This window comes from Lepisosteus oculatus, chromosome 3, assembly GCF_040954835.1.
Source record: "Lepisosteus oculatus isolate fLepOcu1 chromosome 3, fLepOcu1.hap2, whole genome shotgun sequence".
NCBI classification, from domain to species: domain Eukaryota; kingdom Metazoa; phylum Chordata; class Actinopteri; order Semionotiformes; family Lepisosteidae; genus Lepisosteus; species Lepisosteus oculatus.
In genome coordinates, this window is record NC_090698.1 from 74,004,960 (window position 1) to 74,026,782 (window position 21,823).

The 21,823-nt window shown below is 44.1% G+C and overlaps 1 protein-coding gene across 11 annotated transcripts in view; it reads right to left on the reverse strand.

Moving 5' to 3' along the window:
* mctp1a (multiple C2 domains, transmembrane 1a) overlaps nt 1–21,823 on the reverse strand; it is a 195,548-nt gene that overhangs the window by 91,349 nt on the left and 82,376 nt on the right. For all 11 annotated transcript variants that reach the window (XR_001480038.2, XM_015360520.2, XM_015360537.2 and 8 more), the window contains 3 exons: nt 19,490–19,660; nt 18,894–19,024; nt 12,463–12,637 (listed from right to left, as the gene is read on the reverse strand). Coding sequence is in view for 10 of the 11 variants with exons in the window: in XM_015360520.2 (XP_015216006.2) it covers nt 12,463–12,637; nt 18,894–19,024; nt 19,490–19,660 (477 nt within the window). In the remaining variant the exon portion in view is untranslated. The remainder of the gene's footprint in view (nt 1–12,462; nt 12,638–18,893; nt 19,025–19,489; nt 19,661–21,823) is intronic.

Genomic DNA, 21,823 nt, shown 5'->3' on the forward strand with positions numbered 1-21,823 from the left:
GTATGCTTTTCTGGACTCCGCAGTGAAACCCGGCAGATCAGAAGGACCCACGTGCCCAGACAGCGCTGACCTCTGAAACAATGTGGCCGGTTGCCATGTCGGAAGACACGATCCACGAAAAGCTGAATCAGGTGAAATGGAATGTGATGAAATAGTGTGAAATGTGCTGCGCAGACATGCGATGAATAAAATATACGTGCTGCAGGAGACAGCGTGCTGTGGGCCACACGCTGCCCCTCTCATTACCATTCTGTGTGTCACTATATTCTGGGACAGAGGCCCTCTGATGAAAATCTGCTCTGCCTGGTCTTAAGAGGGATTTTCTGTTCAGAAAGGAAATCAAACTGGGCAAATAGGTGGGCCAGGAGGTTTAACTAGCAGTGGACACAAATACAGTCTGACAAGTATGAGGCAAAAAATGAAAATAAAAATGGTCTTATAAGAATAAATGGGTAGAATGTTATAGACATGGAAGGACTAAGCTACCTTCTGAATTCAAATACAATAAGCAAATATACATAGCAATAGATAGCAATACGTAGATCCTGTCTACTAAGTAGGCAAGTTTCCTAAGCAGCTGCCAAGAGAGGGAAAGTTGTTCACATGCATTGACTAGGAGCCATTGACAGACTCCTGCCCATTACTCACTATTCCACACCAGATTCCCATCAAGCATCACAAAAAAAAGATGATGACAGAAGACTAATGAAAAAGATACCATAGAGTGTCAGAATTTACTATTGCCCCAGAATGCAGGCCATGCCATGTGCTTTGTTAGGTTTCTGGCAAAGACACAATTAAGGTGCTATACAGTACCAAACACACTGCAGCAATATTCTGTACTAAAATTTAGAATGAGCACGATGGTGATTTTTCCAGGGCTGTGCTGCAGAAGATGTTTTTACATAAAATAAGGCAACACAAACAGCCACTCAGACCCGAGGTCATCCTGCAGAGTGCGGTATGGATCATATAGACTAATCTCCTAGCCCTAGTTTCAGCATCAAAGAGCGGATGAACCACCAACTGCAATATGGTACTGTATTAAGCTAGATGTCACTAAACAGTTTTTTTTACAACTAATCGGGCTTGACAATTTGAAGGACTTTTTTCTCTAAAACCTCTCCTGTTTTTGTGTGAAACATTTCAGCTGAACCAGGAGATATTTCAAGTGTACCAGATGAATGACACCTCTGCTGAGGCACGACAATAACTGACAGGTTGTGTGATTCAATGGAAAACAGTTCTCGCAGCAAAATAAAGGTAATAAGAGCAGGTCTTGTCCCGAGTATTCGTCACCTGAGGGATGAGTGCCGTGAGGCTTTAACAGAGCACGTTCCCACACACTCGTAGCAGCTGGAGGGTGATTCATGCCACAAGAGTTTGTAGGGAATATTAAATCTTAAGTGAATATTACATTGGAAGAAAAAATGTTAATTACTAATATTGCTCCAGATAACGTTAAATGGACAAAAGATGAAAAAAAAAAATGTGTTTAATTGTGCCGTGTTCATTTTATTTGTGCAAAAGACAACCAAAGATTTTTTTTTTACTTGACCTGATCCTGGAGGCCGTTTCTGTTTAAGCAGACGTCTTGGTTAAAGCCGGATGCAGTTGATTTTATCCGCCCTGCTTGTGTAAGGGTGTTGGACTGTATTAACATACTGTATCACTTAATGGATCTGCTCTCTGAAGCACTCGTCGTATTAAGGCTCCAGTAGCCGTGGGAGACTCCCTGAGTGTGGGAGAAAGCTCATGGATAACGGCTGGTAAAAGATGAAGTTCCTGTTCCTCCACACGCTGCTTGGTCCTGTTTGGAGCTCTTAATTAGACACATTTACAAAGTTAACTTTCTGCAGCTCAGCTCTGCTGCACTATTAAAATAATATTTTTTAAAAACATAACTATTAAAAAAAGAAAATTATTCTATAGTCTTTGAGACGCTAACATGTTTTTGTTTTGCAGATGCAGACTATTATTTTCCCACATCATGATAAAATGAATAAGGCATCAGGAAAAACTTTCGAAAATTACTGTAGGTCTGAGTTATTCCTTTAAGTCTGCTTGGAAGAGATGGCATGAAGATTGAAGGCTGAGAGACATATCGTTCCTAAACCAAGGCCCCAGTATGGACACCAAGGACACAGTCACCGTGACTCCTTGGTCTGTCATTAAACATCCCATACCACAGTGTGCAACATTAGGGGAATGCGAATCCCAGCGCCCTCGCTAAATTCCACTCAGATCTTGTGCAGTCTGACCTCCCGAAATTTGCCCCTTTATTCCCCCGGTACTGAATGAAAGTTTGGTAGGGGTAACAGCAGCCATGGTGGCCTAAGCTGTCGCAATTCATTATTTTAATAATTATTCCCAACATCATTTCCTCAATTTATACCATGAATACTGCATCACTGCCCCTTCTCTCCTCCGCATTCGTCTTTCTGCATCCCCCCTCATGCTGGGTCACCCCTCTCTTGCCCCACAGCCTCGGGGTTACAATCACTCCGTAAACAATGTGCAACACTCTTCATTCCTGGGTGTTGCTATTTCCTGTGATACATTGATATCACATCAACAACAGGAGCCTCAGTCGGCTCTTTTAAAGATCTGTGGAAGATCTGTGTGCCCCAGCTGACAGGAGTGATTCCAGTTTTGCCCCTGTCCACCCTGTGCTTTCTGTATCACTGTCTGGGGGGCAGCTCTGTCCCTCACCCCCTCTGAGAGACACCAGTCATGGGCAGTGCGCTGGGGAGCTCTGGGGCCAGGCTGCCTGCAGCTACTGCAGGGTCCCCAGCGCATGAAGACCCCCACATGAAGGAGCAGCACTCACACTCTGACTGGGCAGCTCTGAACATGGGCAGCCCTTTCTCTCCATCAGCCTCAAGACACCTCAAGACACTGGACACCGCTCCACATCCACACTCGAACTTCACCTGCAATATCACCTGTCTGTGCTTATTGGAGTTTGACAACACGAACAAGAGAAATTATTTCTACAAAGCGTTAGCTGCAGCTGTTTAGGGATTATGAAGTAAAAGTATTAAAACAGGCATGCAAATTAAGGAGCTCATGAAACATGTGGATTAACCATTGCACCAGCCTGCCCTTACTGCTGCTAAGAAACTTTAGCCACAATATGTATCAATATTTCTCACAGCTCTAAATGGGTGGAAAAATATTATTTCTGTGCAATCGAGAGCCGGACTGACATCAAGGCCTGGCTGTGCACTGCCTTTGTTAAGCGCTGGAGACATGAAAAAAGCAAAGTGTGTTAGTCAAAGCAAGGCCCTCCCCAGAGATGGATGTCAGCCGCTGGGTTAACTTTGTCAGTGTCTTTGAGGATGCTGAAGACTTGTAACAGGTTTATTCTCTGTTGAAGACAAGAGGTTTTGTTCCTACAGCCTGTGTCAGTGTCAGTGTCAGTGTAGGACACTCCAAATGTATCTGGTGTCTCTTGTCTGGACAGCTGTGAGTTGATTAAGATGCTCATCTTGATCAAGATGCTCACAGTTTGCCTGAGGGCAGTGAATTTGCTCCACGCAGCACCAGATCACTTGATGTCTTAAAGTGCATCATCGGCCTTCACACGGCGCATGACTGCTGTCCACACTAACTTAGACCCTGACGTATTTTCTAAAGCCACAAGAGCACCTGTTTTCTTGGCTCAAGAACCATGATTACGAGCCAGTCACTGTGCCAGTCTGTGATTCAGAACTGTATGGACGATGACCCCACAGCAGACCTGTTGATGTGGATGGCCTGCACTCTCCTAATCAGACTGACAGGAATTTAAGTGTTCGCATTTGACAGTAAGAAAAATACATGGGCTATAATCAATGTCTGAAAAACTAAAAGGACATTCCTAAGAATGGATTTTTTAGAAAGATTCTAACATTGCAGATATTATCTGTTTTTGCTTGGACAAGTCAATGATTTTTAAGAAGTAAACAGATGGCAGGTTGTTCGGCTAGCAGCTTACTGGCCTAAAGATCTAGACCAGCTGAGCCTAAAACAGTCCCAGTGAAAAAAATTGTTTTACATGGTTGGGCCCTTTGTGTAAAACAAGTGTCGCTTATTTCCAGTCCGCAATGTGCTTCCTTTTAATTTCCACCAGTGAAATTAGGACAGTCTGATTCAGAACTGGTGCCTAGGCTCACACTGTCATAACACTGGGCCTGAAGGGTCCTTCTGAGTACACTACAGTAGGTTCTACACTAAATAAAGATGCAAATCTCTTAAGTTGTCTTTGCAAGACATCACTATATCTCCTGGAATTAACCAGTAGTCTAACTGAGGGTTTAGCCTTAACCCTGGTCCCAGAGTCATTGCATCCCCTGCCTGGTAAATGTGAAGGCAGTTTCAAGTCTTCGTATTGCTACTACAGTGTATACAGCACTATACTATAGGTCTCTAACTGACACTTGGACTGACTGACTTTTCCCACTCTCATGTTCCTGTCTGCTCTTTCCTGTATGTTCAATTCTTGGTTACTGTAGGCACCAAAGACAAAGCTACACTCCGCAACCTGGTGCAACATTCAGAGAGTGTGAAACACATTTGCTAGGGTGAATAACACAGATGGCAAACAATGATAATTAAATAAAAAGACTTGATTGTAAATGGAATATACCAGCTTAGTGTGGAAGACTGCACTGTGCCTGAAATGACACTGCTGTCAGACTGAATGTGTGTCTCATGTGATTCTGGATGGAGAACTCTAGATCCCTGAAGCGCCGACTCAGAAAATCCCAGTAAATATTTACATGCAACCCTGCTGCATCACAATGCGCATCCCTGAAAACAGGGAATTGAGCCCGAGATGCCCGGAGTACAGCCAGCTCCTTGGTGGTTGTGTCACTGCATCAGCCACAAGGCCAGACTGTGAGATGTCTATTGACTTTGTGCTGGTCTCTGCTCAAGCTGAAATGACTCTGTGTTCAAGGGGATTTTAATATGGGTGGACTGTTCACTGTGAGAGTCTGAGTATTTGTCCATGGAAGTGAGTCATGGATAATTCCTGTATTGGGGAGATGCTTAATCCTGCAGTAGGTTATGGTTGGTTATTGATTTATATTTTAATATAAATATTCATGCCTCAGTAATATATACTGAGGCATTAAAATGCAACAAATACTACTGATTCCAATACTCATTTTTTGCACATCTACCACCTTTCAGTATATTTGTGTTTTTTAATCCTTTCATTTTGAATTGTACAATAAATATCATTTAGCTCTGCTGTATGTTCAAGAGGATAAGCTGTGAAATCCGTTTTCTAAAACAATGAGACACCTGCCACAAGGAAGTATACAGTATCTCCTTAATTGACACATTTCTATGTTATGTGGTAATATCCATGTTCAACTTTTATTTAAGCCTATAAACGTCCACCAGCAGACAAACATACAAATAATTCTGTACATGACTACACAACTAATCGCATATAAATGTACTGTATATGCAGGTGCACACAACCACTTCACACACGGAGAAGAAAGCTACAACAGTATCTCTTTAAAGCACTGCAATTCAGTTCCTTCAATTTATTTTTCTTTCTGGCAATAACCCTCTTAGACACTCAGAGGAGTAATTATAATTTGAATTTTCAAGTCGGAGCTAGGCTACCGACTTAATTTATTATAAACTCTGACAGCCCGGGCCTGTTACATGTGATATTATTGTCGAGGAGCTTGGAAAGAAAAAAAAGGGAAAAAAAAAACATCACATAACTTTAATACATGATTTATCAGTAGATACAGAGGCTTGTTACTTATGATTATTGGGGATGGCCTCAAAACCTGGATGATTTCTGAAGCCTGAAAATTTCCATAGCAGAGGAATTTCTGATTTGCTGCGAATCCCTTTCAGACCTCTCGATAGACGGGGAGAGAGATTGAAATGCTCTCGAGATGAGTCCTCTTTATTTTTTTAATGAAAGGCTGTATAATATATTTCTCGCGGCTCGGCGGCGGCAGCTGTCAGGGGCTGCGCTGCAGTTCAGCTCTATTACAGGAGAAGCAGTGCGCGGTCCTGTGGCTCGGCTCTGTGCAGGGGCCAGGCTGACTGACAGCCTGTCACCGTGACGTCTTATTCCATCTCTGTTATGGAGAAAATTAATGTCACAGCACCGGCCTTCTGACTCGCTGTCATCTTAGAGCCGCTCACCTTTTATCAGCGCTCTAAATAACATTTCGTGCCCACCCTCTCCTCGCGGACAATCCGGTCGGGGGGCTTTAAGTGGGAAGGCTGTGAAATGTCATCATGAAAGTGGAATGCTAACAGCTCCTGCTCCGCGGCCGGGCTTTTCGGCAGGTAACAGGGGGCGCAGGGGGTGCCCGCCACCTCTTCCACGGGGGTCACTCCCCCGGGCGGCCATTAGCGTCCATTAAACACAGCCCGCAGCTGCGTCAGGGAGGCCGCTGGCCTTTCCCGCGGGGAGTGACGGCCTTTTTTGTTTGTTTCCGAAGCCGACTTCAGGCCCGGACACAGGCTGATCAGCTGAAGGAATCACTCCCCCCCATCTCACGCCGAGCACGTCCCGGGGAAAAACGGGGGCATCTTATTATTGCTACTTAGCCCAGCCGACTGACTGCAGGGATTTTCTGTGACAGAAAATAAAGTAACCGCCTAAAAGCTTTGCAGACGTAATGAGATGCTTTCGTTTTTTCCCTGCATTTTAGTTTATTCCTACTTGATCTCTCCGTCCTCATTACCTGTGCCGCACCGAGCTGGTGAGGAAAACTGTGGGATCAGTGATGGCCAGGAGGCTCCTGATCCCACTTGCACTTCTCGAACCAGGTTGACTTTTTCTTCATGAGTGCGTCCACATCACATTTAACTTGCAGTTTCCCAAATGTTTTAACGTACAGCACAGCGCGGTCAGTCCTTAAAGGTCAATGACATCCAGACATTAGGTGATTGAAAGTGTAACTGAGAGATGCGGCCGTGAAGATCTGAATGCATCGGTGCACATGTTGAACCCCTGTGTTTCTCTCTCAGAAAACTTCTGCTAGTGGAATCACTCCTCCCACTGTTCCTAGACCAACGAGGTCAAAGAAGATACTTCATATTTTAGCAATTGAATGTGTATGTACAGAATTAAACGATTATGTCATGAAATAGTAGTTTGTGAGAAGAGCCAGCTCACACATTTTCGTGTGCTAGCAGCTGTCTGAGAGTTAGAGGAAGTTTTAAACTGCAGGACATGCACGGGTGTTTCTGTAAGAGCAAGCTGCTGTAGCTGCTGACCTTTAAAAGTCACAAAGAATGGACGTTTAGTGCAGGATTTGTGATTTGTTTTACTAAGGACAATACGTCTTTTTAAAACATCAAAAAGGCTTTTGCTTTTTCCTGCAAATAGCTCAAGAAAAACACTGTAGTTCATCATAATCCTAAACTGCAGAGCCTGGACAGAAAGCAGGATGAAGCAACAGCCTGTCTAGTGTTTTATTTGCTCATACCGATTTGTACTCTGGGAAATAATTCAGATGCTTTAACAGCTGCACGATTTACTTAGAAGTTCTTCCACTTAAAACCTGTAATTTCTATCAGATTTCTTTTATATGTAATTAATATTATATAAAACACAGGATTGTTTTGCTTAGATCTGTTTAAAAGTAAACTGCATCGTTTTTACCTCTATATGTGTTCAGGCCAGAGAACACAAACTCGTTTATTTTAAACTTTTATAACATTTATAAAACTAATCTATGCCCATTGAAATCTAAAGCTTTAGGGAAGTAAGGTCTTATTCTAGTATAAAACCACAGCACAATGGACAACTTTTACTTTCCTTTCGAAAGAACCAGTTAATCACATGAAACTGGTTGACACAAGTCCTGGGAGGCCATCTTCAGTAGACCTACAGCTACTACTACAACTCCAGAATCTGGATGATGTTTTACTAGGTTTCTGTAGAGGTTACTCATTATTATCAATTCACCTGGTTAACGTTTATATGTAAAGCAATGTACTGTACATTTGTACCCATGTACACAGGGGGGCGTAGTGCTGCAACACTGAAGGGCGAGATTTACCAAGTTTGGGGAAGGAATTTAGGAGACTGGAAAGAATTCGTTTCACCTTCCACATGTTTCTGGGGCTTGAGCGTCGCCTCACACCACACGCAATGCCTTTTTGATTGGAGTCATTTCCACTTGAGTGTGATATCCACACATCTCACACGCAGGGAAATCAATACACATTAAAGCACTGGCTCAAGGCGGCAGAAAGGAAACCTCCCCCTGTCGATTATTTTTAATCCTTCTCACAACAGCTAATCTAGATACGGGAATAATCATTTCTCTCATCACAGGTATCCATGCAAATTGCATCACCAAGGGTTAAGTGTGTACAGTGCTGGTTCTAGTTTACTACAGAACATAATAGCTAACACCCTGACTCAAATTCTGGCATTACTACAAAACACCAAGAGTCAGGGCGCTTGTTCCTAGCATTTTGACATCACAGTCTACAAGCATATGTACTGAATACTGGTTATGTAAAATACTGGTATTACCTATGAAAACACACTGTTAAAGCCAGCACACTTGTTCTCTATACTCCAGTCCTAAAATAGTTAACTTCTGACAAGTTTTCCTAATAGGAATAAATTAATGCCATTGCATACACAACTTTATATTTAGATATGAGTTTTTTACTCATATCCGTGTAAAAAAAATGAAGGTTACTAAAACGCAGTGCTCAGAGGACACAGCGTGGCTCTAACAAGCACCACTGAAAGTCATCTGATACATCTACAGGGCAGTCGTGCTGCTTTTTTGTTTAAAAATCAGGGGTGGAAATAGGAATGTATATTAAGACATTTAATTGCATTTTGCAGTGACACAGATGGGAAAAGTGCATCTGTGTTCAACCTATTCGCAAAAATACAATATGTCGGTATTTTTTTATGCCTGCCTGAACTTGCCTCTGTTGAAGTGTGTGAATGATAACACTCCTCATGTATGAGTTGTACGGGAGACCGCAGACAGCTGATTCAGTAAAGATAGTAGCAGGAATAAATTTGCTGAAGCACACATCCTGCTAATCCATTTGAGGAGCATTGTATAGCATTAGTACCAGCACTTCATGTTATCTGCTGCGGCTGATAAGGTACATCTTTATTAAATTCACTTATTGAAAGCATGTCAGTCAGGGAAAAGAAATATGCTAACAGTGAAAAAAAAATTAACATCTTTTTTTTTTCTGGCAGTCAGACAGCCCACTGCTAATAGCTGAATGCAGACAAGAGACCTTTCCTTCAGAAAGAGAAAAAAAAAGGTTGTATCTTGGATGCCAAGAAGTGATGGAGTTTCGTAAGGTGAAATAGCTTTCTTTTCATTTTTATTTCCCCGAACCGAGTCTGCTAGGTCTGCCAGGTTGAAAAGCTTTATCCCCATCTTGTCCTGGGCCAAGAGCTCCCCCCTCTGAATCTTACCCAGCACTGCGCCGACAAGACCATGTATTGCTGTGCTGCAAGCAAATGAGGATTTAGCTCGGTTATGTAGGTCACGCGTCCGATTTGTGGCCTGTGGAGTATTTGGCACTGCTGCTAGACGAGAGATCAAAAAGATTTCCCAGCATGACTTTTAACTTAAATTAGGACTGAATTCATCGATAAAAAAAGGGCTTCAGCCCGCATCACTGAGGCAGAAAACCGCCAATGAGCCGCATTAGGTATACACATCCTAAATCCATAAAGCTGCAACAAAAACTGGGCAGAAGAAAAAGCAGGCGCTCCCCTCTGACACAGAGGGTACAGGCTGAGTAATGAAGAGGACGAGAGCGTGAGGCAGGGAGCTAAAGGCACAGGGCCTGGGGACATGTGGTCATGTCAGGCTCTCTGTCTGCTTGTCACATTAGAGTCACAGGGCTGCAGCTCCGAGTCGGGACTGTCCTCAGCCTCTCTATGCACTTGGTGATTGACTCCAAGCTGCACCTTTCATGGCTCAGTGACAGTTAGTAACGGGTTAATATCCAAAAAGACAAAAGGCAAGGCTGGGGGCTTTGTGCACAGGAAAGGTGATGGGGCACAGAGGGTCAAAGGGCTTCCCATAGTTAGACCGGGGTCCTTTCAGCAGGCAGGCAAAAGGCATTCAGCTCCAGATCCAGTTCAAAAGAACTTGTCAAGCCTCCGCACTTCTCTGTCAGCTTTCTGAACTCTCCCCGATGCAGGCCCTGCATCCAGAAGAGGCCAGGCCTGAGCTGACTTTCAAAAGAGGTGGCGTTAGCCGAAGGAGAGAGCCTGTCAGCAAGACAGCCAGGCCCATTGCCAGGCAAGCCCAACAGTCCCCCCTGCTCTCCTGGGTGGGCTGCACTCTTCACGCAGGCATAGGAATGCAATCATTTTCTCTGGGCCTGCCTGCTCACAACGCCACAGGAAGGGCTGGTGGTGCTGACAATAGACAAACGATGCAGGGAAAGGGCGCCCCGTGAGCCACCAGGGGGCGCAGAGGAGCCTGTGACGAGCAAACAGAAGCAGGTCGCACAGTGTGTCATACTGAAACAGTGCTGACGTGTTTTAAGGAAAATGGGAGCGTCAGTACTCCAAATGCAAGGCAGTCTCAGGATTTTCAGGATTGCACATCTTTGCAGTCTGCAAATAAGATATTTTATAGAACTTGTCTTTCTTTGCTTTATCACAAAGGGTAAACTAAGGAACACTGTAAAACAACTTTATAAAAAAGCAAGGGAAATTGTTTTGCTATATTTTGTGCATGATTTAATGATGAATCTGCAAGTTTTAGATTTATTTTGTGGGTTTTTTTCCAATTACCCTAGTGGCAGAAAAATATCTAATAATTGCAGTCGAACATTTCAGTTGTTCTGCAGTATTTAAGTGAGATAAATGCCATCACCGGTGTGTACCGAGGAATTTCAGAAAAGTCACATGTGAGAAAAATCCATTCATTTGCTAAAAGCCTAATACAATGCAGAGCCTATCCCATCAAGCAATGGGTACAAGGCAGGGTACGCCATGGAGAGGACGCCAGCTCATTGCAAGACACACACTCACACCTGGGGCAATTTTCCCAGAAGCCTATTAACTTACCAGCCTGTCTCTGCGCTGTGGGTTGAAACCAGGGCACCTTGAGGAAACCCATGTGAACATGGAGAGAACATGCAAACTCCATACAGACAGCACCCAGGGGACTGACCCCAGGACCCCAGCACTGCGAGACAGCAAAGCTCACCACTGGACACTGACTATTCTTGCTTGTACGGCTTCTAGCACCTTCATTTCTGAAAGGATCTCACACTGAAATATGGCTAGGGATTTTGTTCCTCAATTTTCTCTGTAGAATTTCAGGATATTTCTGTTCTGAATGCTCCTAAACACTATTTCCGAGTTTACTTTTCGTTGTGCCTTTGCACGCCTTTAATATGCTGCTTTTAATTGTCTATACAGTCAGAGCTGTCAGTGAGATGTGTTGTCCCTGCGACACTGAAGAGAAAATTATCTCCCAGTTCCAATCAAAGTGCTTGTCTCCCTGCTGCAGCCACTGGACCTATTGATAAACAGGACTGCAAGCGTTCAGAGAAAAGAGAATGCCTCATTCTGTCACTTTTAATGGAAGTCATTCTTGTTCTTTCTGTATTGCACACCTCAGAACATTTTGTCCCAGGTCTAGTGGCTAAAAATGAGTATTCTTTATGTAATTTTCAGTGAAAACGAGATCCTTCTTTAACTACTATAAACACAGTGGTATCAAAAAATTACTGATTGGCTTTCAGAATTGTTGGGTTATTAATTGTTAGAAGAAAGGAGGGCATGTTTAAGCACAGTAAACCAGTAAATATCAACGCAGTTTACTAACAATAGTTATTTCATTCAACTTCTCTCTGTGCATGAAACAATTACATTTTGTTACTAAGCAACTGGGTCCTAAAAGCTGCTCTTTGTCTTCACCTGAGTTGTGTTTCTTTCAAACCAACACGCGTGCGGCAGTCCGGTTCGGCTGCACAATCCAGAATCCGTCCTGATATAGCCGCAGTGCTCTGGAACGCTGCCGGCAGTGGCGCTAGGCAGTTCCCGCGCGCTCGTGGGGAGTTCAGGGGTCACGGCGCAGGGAGCCCACAGAGTGGGGGGCTGGCGACTCTCTGCCTGGACCTGTGCTGACCACCGGGTGACACTGCGCCCGGGGCAGGACCCCCATGTCCCCCGAGGCGATCGCCGCTCCGTAACCCCCTCTTCCGCCCTCCGTCTCCGACATCCTCTCCGGCTGTCATGAGGCGGGCCGGACAGCACCCCGCCCCCCCCTCCCCCCACGTCAAGCCAAGCTGAAGACCCGCTTTGTCATTCTGCTCAGGGCTCTGGCCTGATAGCTGGCTAGCAGACACACCCTCGTCTCTTCTCCCCCTGGCCGTGTCTGCCTTTCCTGGAGAGACCCAGCGAGCGCTACAGTCACACACACTCTCACACAGGCAGACGGAGACGGAGACAGTCGGGGGGCTCCTTACGTATCGTCTGAGGACTTGCTGGCGCTCCCAGGGGTCGTCCAGCACGTCGGAGATGCTGACAGTGGCGGAGGCGGTCAGGGTGACCAGCAGGACCAGGGAGCCCTCCCCCTCCTCCAGCTCCAGGTCCAGCCGGTGGGTCTGCTCCTTGGCGAGGCTGGACAGGTCCACCTGGCACCTGGAACGGCACACAAAGAGCTCAGGCCAGACACGCCGCCACGCAGGCAGGGACTCTCAGTGCTCTGCTCACTGGTGTGGGTCTCTCTGACAGGTCTCACCCTCGGGCAGAGAGTTCGGTCAGCCCCACTTCAGCGTGGGGACCATCGCAGTTAAAAGGTGTTGGGGGGGAGGGGGCGTTCAGAGGGACAAGCTGAGCTCTCTATTGAAAACCAGGGCACCCCGGGGTTAGTTCCAGCTGTTTCGACTGTCCTGTGAAAGGCAATAATAATTGCTCACACTTATATAGCACTTTTCTGGACACTCCACTCAAAGGGCTTTACAGTTAATGGGGATCCCCTCCAACACCACCAGTGTGCATCCCTACCTAAATGAAGCAACCTGTAGTTTTTTCTATTTGTGTGTGTAAATCTCAGGCTAGGAGACACCTGTGGTGTGGAATATTTACAGGAAACATATCTGACATTTCAGAGCAACTGCAAGATCAGAATAATTTTTGTCAGAAATACCATTGTCTTATATTAACTCAAATATCCTAAATACTGTATATACCGCCCCTAAATATATGCTCAAGAAGCTTCCCAAAAACCAATATTTATACAATAAAACATAGAGAGAGGGTTTCAAAACCATGAGGTGCTTGTTAGTGTCCACGTGCAGAGTGGATATGAAGAGATAACTGGACGGTTTGTGTCTGTTCTCTTTGTTCCAGTCTCTATTCTCTCTTTTCTCCTAAGATCCTACCTCTTTTTAAGCCTTCATTGACCTGCGCTGTGACAGTCTTGTCTCCTTACATTCCTGACGTGCACAGGGAAGGGGTCAGACACAGCTGGCGCAGTGTGATACCTGAAAACATGAGCCGCTCTTCCTCAGTGTTACCTGCTTCAATCTGGCAGGTGGTGCCACAGGAGGAATTAGGGACAAGGTGACTCTTCAAAGCATACTGAAGGTACTAGGTCTCCAGTGCACAGTTAAAAAAAAAGAGCACATCAGGGGGTGGAGTGGTGGCTCTGTGGCTCAGGATCTGCGCCTGTGGCTGGAAGGTTGCCGGTTCGTATCCCGTGGCCGGCAGAGGAATCCTATTCCGTTGGGCCCCTGAGCAAGGCCCTTAACTCCAGCTGCTCCAGGGGTGCTGTACAATGTCTGACCCTGTTCTCTGACCCCCAGCTTCTCTCCCTGTCTGTGTGTCTCATGGAGAGCAAGCTGGGGTTCGCGAAAAGATAAATTCCTCATACAAGAAATTGTATATGGCCAATAAAGTGATCTGATCTTATCTTATCTCAGAAAAGTCTTCTTTGTGTATGACAGCACATGCACACCAGCGCTAATACCACACCAGTGCTTTTTAGCTTTGCAGCCTCACATGCACGGATGTCCACCCTTTAAATAAGCTAATAAATAACGATCAGAGCAGTAATAACAGAAGAACGCGGACTCAAATCAAAGTGCGAAAAAACCTAAATTCTCCGCTATCGCTTGTTACTTTAACACCCATCACTTGTAATGTGACAAGCTTACAGCCCGCCACTTTCGCTCAGCTAAATAGCTTACAATCTCTTTTTAATGAAAACGTCAATTGATTTTGAAGAGGGGGATAATGCACTGACCGGGAGGCCAGCCAACCGAGATAAAGGTGGCAGTCTCGAGTAAATAGGCACTTAGGATGGGAAATAGCCAATTACAGGCAGAAAGGTAGCCCTGCAAACCCAGCCCACCGCAGGCAGCTGCTGGAACGAAGCCTGTGTCTAAGAGGGGAGCTGGCAGGTCCAGTCCTGATCCGTGTTTGCCTGCCGACCTCACACCGGCTTTTGTCGAGAAAGAGGCATCAGGCACAGCCAGGGGATAGAACGCCACCGGAAGAGCCAATGACGTTGAAAAACGAAACGTGCGAGTACGGCAAGAACGAAAGCCGAGGAATCCAGAGGTCTGGCTCCGATCGAGAACGTTAAAGAACACGAACAAACATGTGCTCGGTGGACATGGCCTGCACGTTGCAGAGCTGAAACGTCTCACGCATAGCTAATAAACAAATGTATCAATCAATAAATATTCAGCTCCGTTTTCTCATTTTCCACGCACCGTATCACCCGTGTCCCTGTTCGCCTCTGGGGACACATTTTCAGCGATTCAGAAACACATCTGGAAATGGAGGCCCCTAGTCAAGCACAGATCTCCTGTCATTCGTCAGGCACATGTCATTCACCTGAGAAGAGTCTTAGGATTCATTGCTTGAGAGGAGGTTCCTGCTGATCTGGGAATATTACCGAGGAGGTGCCCTAGGACTGCAGACAGGAAGAGGTGTGGCCGCAGGAAACTACTGGCCTTTAGATTGAAGGACAGACACACTGAAAAGGCCAGTCTCCAGGAGCAGGTTTTTGTACAACACACAACGTTCCTGTCTGCACACCAGCAGGTTAGGGTTGCAAATACTGTAAAGGGTTATTCCCCGAAAACCAGTGAACATTTTTGAGACCAGAGCAAAATTTCAACTGCAGCCTCGAAGTACTGTACTGTATAACAACCTTGATAATCAGGTTCTGTGACTTTGGTAACTGAAAACATATATACTGTATGATTTATAGTCCAGGCAGTGTCCTGTATGTTGATGGAAAACATGCGTAATACCATGTTTTTATTGACATTTGCTGTGAATTAGGGCACTGTTTTCAGCGGTTATTCTCAGAACGGTGTGCCCACACTCTTCAATATTCCCAGCACTGTCTACTGATGTCTGCTGGGTCAAAGGGAGACATTGCTGAGAACCAGGACAAACTGAGTCTACGAATCCAGAGCACCACGCGTTCCATAAAGGCCTACACAATCACTGCAGGCCCCAAGCCACTCTACACTGCACCACAGAGAACACAGAGACAACTCCCTCAAAATCATCCCCCTAAACCTGTGATTTCCAACGCCACATCTGGAAGAAACTGCCACACTGAGCTTCTCAGTACTGGAGCTCTGATATTACTGCCAAGCTGGAGTCAAGCAGGGCTCTTCTATCCCACAGAAACAAACAACCACTTTAAAGAATCCTCCTACTGCATCCACAGTGCTCGATTAGTCTGCAAGCCCCCTGAATATAATCAGAACACACAACTGGAGGAAGACACAACCCCTTGCATTTACAATGTCCCGCCAGCAAACACAAAGAAACTAAGAGAAGTGAAAATATAACATTTTAGAGGATTAGGGATTGCAAATTGCATTTGTTTTATAAACTGCTGTAGAGTACAACAAAAAAGCATTAATAGCGTGAATACCTAGTAGTAAACTATCTCTAATAACGATTCATAATAAGGAGTGATTTGCTTATATAGCACCCAAAAACTACTCATCTCTGAAATAAGTAATCAAACCATTACCATTAGAAACTGGACCAATTATTTATCACATGTAAAAATATAAAAAATAATTAGAACCATACTGAGCAGATCTAGGTCAGCGGGGGTTTCGAAAAAAGGAAGGTACAGTATTGCTTAGTTACATGTTAGAGTTCTTAGACCAAGCAGCAGTGATGGACACAAATAAACCATCTGATATAAAAGAAAAATAGAGAGTACAGGTAAGGGGTGGGTGCTTAAATTGGGATGATCTAGCTAGTGGAGTTCCACAGGGACCTGTGCTAGAAACACTGTGCTTCCCGATTTATATTAAAAGGGCATTAAGGAACTTATAGAGTCTGAGGTATTTTAATTCCTTTCAGTATAGATTATGTACCTTTACTTAGTATTGGTGCTAGTAAATTATTATATTATTATTGAAGAAAGATATAAGATGAGAAAAAGGGGTTAACTGATTTCTTTCTGCACAAAGACTTCTTGTAACACAAGACATTCCATGCTTTTGCACCTTTGAGTTATGGCAGGGATGGGAGTTAATCGATATGAAACTCCAAGTGCAAGATAAAGACCCCCCTAACTAAGGAAAGATAAAACAGACCATTAAAAGTGTTCAAGGTCTTGGGAATGTCCAAACACAGGTGCCTCCCATGACCATGGTAAAAAATTGCATCAGAAACTCAGTTGTTTAAACTTCATTTTGGGTTCCAGAACTCGTCTGTTACTATATTATTAAATCTGAAGACAGTACCAAATTAGGAGGATTAGCAAACATAGTAGACGAGTCAAGTGACATCCAAAAATAGACCACATGCAAGACTGGGCAAATACTAGATAGATAACTACAGATTTAATGCAAACAAGTTTAGAGTGTTACTGTACATGTTAAGTAAAATCCTCTGAGATTATTTGAGATCATTAACAAATTCAACCCATCAGAATTCACCAGAATCACCGGTGAGACACAAACAAGAGGACAGAAGTGAAAACACGATTCATATTTGGACTTTTAACAATCAAACCATATATACTTTACAGCAGGAACGAGTAAAGGTTTACTCCCTGCTGAAAAGTGAAGAAAAGAAACACAACATTTTGACTGTGGAGCCTTCTTTAGGTGTGGTTTTTGTTCTTTATCGGCAGGGAATTAACCTTCATTTGTTCCTTTGCAGCCTACACATGCTGACACAGCTGCCTACTGGAACTTTTTCAACATACTGTACAGCGTGTGACTTTACATTAAATGACTGTCGAGATACAGCATGATCCACTAAATAATTGCATGCTTATTAAGTACAATACAAATAAAAATGTGAAAATCTTTAATTGTTTGTATAATGCAGGATTTATACTAGTTTAAATTATTAGATTAAATCATGTTACTTATTTTGCCAGGTTTATCATGAAAACACACAATTGAACTTTAGGCTTTAGTGTTTAAAACCAAATGTCTGTAACCAGTAACTGCAGACTTACAAAGTTACTGTTTTGCTAACAGTAATAACAGGAATAAATTCTCCCCCTGTGAGGCCAGTGTTATTTTACAAAATCCAGGTCTGACAAGTGTGATTGAGACTCCGCGGAAAGAGAAGAGTAAGATAATACTGACATCAATATAAACGTAATACAGAAAAAACACAGGGAAGATAAACCCCTACCATTGCAGATATATCACCTGGTGTTCATGTGCAATACTGCCCTCCACTGTACAGAAGGCTCTGATTTATGGGATAATTATTCAGGTATCTGGACATATCCTGTCTGACTTTAAAGGTTCATGATGTGCTGACAAGAATAAAGAACCTCTCCATACAGATAAACTCTTGTATCCCTGAAAATCAATGTCCTTCTTCTCCACTAAAGGCATATTTCCTCACCCCAGTGCAGTGCTGCCCAGGCATAAATCTCTGCAAGACACTGCACAACCTGGAGATTACAAGACACCAGGTCCCATTTATCTCGAGAACACACAGGGGCACGTCAAAACAAGCCTGTACAATTCACGGCAAGTGGCAAGCAGTTTTCAGTACAGATTTCAGCACTGCACAAAAGTGCAACACTGATGTTGACGCACTATATGAGCTGCCCATCCGAGAGCTGGCCCTGGGAGAGATGCGAGAGGATAACCAAGATAAGAGATTCTCAGCTGCGTGAATAATAAGCATTTGTTCTCTTGCTTGGCCACTCTGACTTTGCAAATCACCTACTGTACTTTTCTCAAGTTAATCTTTATCCTCAAAACCATGATAGTGACCAGATTGAGCGTACGAGATTCACGTCCAACAGCTCTGCCTCAATACGCATTCTTTCTCATTCACATAGCTGAATTCCTCTATGACATGACTCCACACTGTACATATTCCTATAAGGAAAGGGATGTTTGCTCGTGCAAATTATTAACAGAAGATCTGAATCCTGTTAAGACTTGACTTGATAGTTCAAGACCCCACGTGGCACCAGGCTGAGGAAAAGAGCTGTTAGGAAAACTGGAACAACAGAACACTCCACATACCTTCTGGACTCGGAACACACTAACTGGACTCACAGGACACTGCCTGGACTATAAATCGTTAGTCATTAATGTGCATCTTTTTTATTTTGCTTATTCTTTCTTTGACCTTATTCCACTTTTCAGGATTTGCACCAGTAAAACTCCTTGACTTCCTTCACTCTAATACTGGACATCCTGTTGTGCCATTTCTTAATACGACATCATCCTGTCAAGGCCAATGATTGACATCGTAGAGATTTCTACACGAGCGACTGATTCAGCAAGTGAATGCTATGAGTCCCGTGTCCGTGATGTCGATCAAATAGTGTTCCTGATCTCCTGTGAGGAGGCTTTTATGCACCAGCAGTAAGCTGCTCTATCTCTGGAATGGATCCACACTAATTTGGAGGTAGTCGGATACAAACCTGCCGATGAAGTCGTCTCTTTTGCCAGCGTCTCTGTCCCAGACGGTGATGTCGATCATGCCGCCCAGCTCGTCGTACAGGTGGAAGTCAAACTGCTCCCGCCACTGCGGGTTCAGAGTTTTGGCTATCGTCTGGAAGGAAGAAGAAGGATCATGGGGCATTTAAATACACAGCATGTTATTTTGGTCTGAACAAAACTCTGTTAATTACAGCACAGAGAACATCAGACTGCTAGAGATGAACCGCTGTTCATCCTGATGTGGTTTCCAGCACATTATGGACCTTTTGCCTTATGGTGTTATCTGCACGGAGTATACACGCCCCATGCTCATCTGGGTTCCCTCTAGGTGCTCCGGTTTCCAACCACGGTCTACACACGTACTATACTCTAGGTTATGTGTGTCTGTGTTTCTGCATGCCCTGCGATGGACTGGTGTCCCATGCTGGGTGCACCCTGCTTTGCACCTGTTGCTTGCTCAGACAGGCTTCAGCTAATCTGAGACCTTGAATTAGTTAAAGCACTGGCATTCCTTCTGGCATACAGTGCAGTCATACGTACTGGGACATTTAAGGCTGTGAAGCCTCTGGGGTTTTACCTTGCTCTTGTACTTCTGGTGCCCCAGCCTGAATTTGACATAGGGGTCACTCAGGCCATTTTTGTCCATGGGCTTCAGGTCGTGACCCTCAATCAGGCTGATGCTGACGATGCCCCTCCACAGCTGGGCCTTCCTGTGCAGATCAGACAGCCGCAGGCTCTGGTTCTGGTGCTTCAACACAGAGACTACAGCCATTACTTCACCAGTGACACAGACTACAGCCATTACTGCACCAGTGACACACACACTATAGCCATTACTGCACCAGTACACCAGTAAAAACTAGATCATTGCCATTATTACACTAGTGACACAGATCACAGGCATGATTATACGAGTATTGCAGATCTCGTAGCCATTATTACACCAGTAACACATAGATCACAGCCATTATTACACCAATGACACAGATCACAGACATTATTCACCAGTGAGCTGCACCTCAGTCAATATGTCACAGTATAATATGGAGACCAGGAGCCGTGGTAGCTCAGAGGGCAAGGGCGTCTAGCTCCTGTCTGGAAGGTCCCGGGTTCAATCCCAGGTAGGGTCAAGCGATCTAGTTTGCTCTAATTCCTTCCAGACGGCTCCCGAGGTAAACTCAGCCTGCTTTCCAAATGAGTACGGGGGGTTAATCCTTCTGGGGGTAACAGGCCAGCCAGAGTGTGATGCTGACCACATCACCCCCAACTCCAGTGTCGGAGGGCTGAGAAAAATGGTGGCCTAACCCTAACCCCCCATTCCCCCATGGGGCTTGATGCCCTGAAAAGGGACCTACCTACCCATAATATGGAGTCCACATTGATGACTACAAGAGTGAACTTTACACCTGGTGGTACTCTACTTGGGAATGAAGACTGCACCAATTAGTACGACAGTACACTGCACTAAGAATGGTGCTTCAGTGTTCTAGGGATCACAGCCTTTGCTGCACAGCTCACTGAACCTCAGACCACTGATATTATTTTCCACAATTAACTCCTCAGCACCAATATAATGGCTTAATGTCACCAAAGACCACAGGATTATACAACCAACAGATTGACAGGGTAAGGAAAAGCCTTTTTCAGTGCACTAAAACATACTGTAGCACCAATCAAAACTGGGCAACAGGCTACAGTATACTATGTGTATATCATTGGACAAAGCATCTTCCTGACATGGAATAACTATCACAAATTTTCTGCTAATTGTTACTGTTCTGTTACCACTAATTCATTGGTCTTGCCAATAAAGCTCTTTTAATTTGAAACAACTGACAGTAGGAGCTGGAGCTAATTATTAATTAGTCGCCTATTTGTAACGAACTCCTGAACATGCAACATTAATTGATGTGCTCTGGATTGACTTATTTTAACCTGTAATATTGAAAGAAATTCTCCTTTGTAAATAACAGATTTTTTGCCGGTTTGTCTTAAGTGTTTCTAGCTTGAATGACACTGAAACTTAATACAATAAGCAAAACTGGTTACAGAGTAAATAAACTCACAAGCCACTTGAGTATAACATTAATCACATTTCTAGGATTTTGTCTTTGAAATAATTTATTCTTAATGAACCCTTATTAAGACACCACAATATTTAGAGACTATCTAGATAATATCTAGAGAAAGTGTGCCGAAAATAATGAGGAAAAGTGCTTGACTGCAAGACACACACAAGTTAATCAGCTGAGTGGGCACATTATCCTTTTATCCTTTGGGGATAAAAATACTTCTGTAACTTATTTATTTTTCCAGAGGTTCATGAATGACTTGGGCCTTTTTGACTGTGTTGAAGGTGGATTTTTCCTTCAGTTCAGTTTTGAGCATGCCCTCTGAAGCACGACCAGGAAAAGACAGCTGAGAGGAGTTGCTCTTCCTGTTGCTACATACTGTACATATCCACCCAGTGAAGCTAAAGACACATATCACACCAATTATAAAACAATTAACCATATTACACAGAATGCAAAGTGCTGCTTTCTGTTCAGCAAAGAAATAGTGCTTTCAAAAGGGAAGCCTCAACAGCATGTAGTCCTTTTCTGCATTAATAATCTGGTTATTTCACCTCTTCAAGAGCATCAAATGTACAAAGATGCTTTGAAGCACTGCATATTTTGATGTCAATATTGACAGGGAACTGTTAGTCCCGGGTTGAACCCAATGTGGAGCTTCGAATCAGTAAGCAATACATCAGGTGTCCTCTGTCTTTAGTAATAAAAACAAGCTGCAAATTTTCTAGCACCTTTCAAAGCAATCACAGTGCTGCATGTGTGCAATTAAAATAAAGAACGTGCAGCAAAATAATTGACGAAACCTTGCATGTGCAACATGTCTACTCATCTGTTCTCTG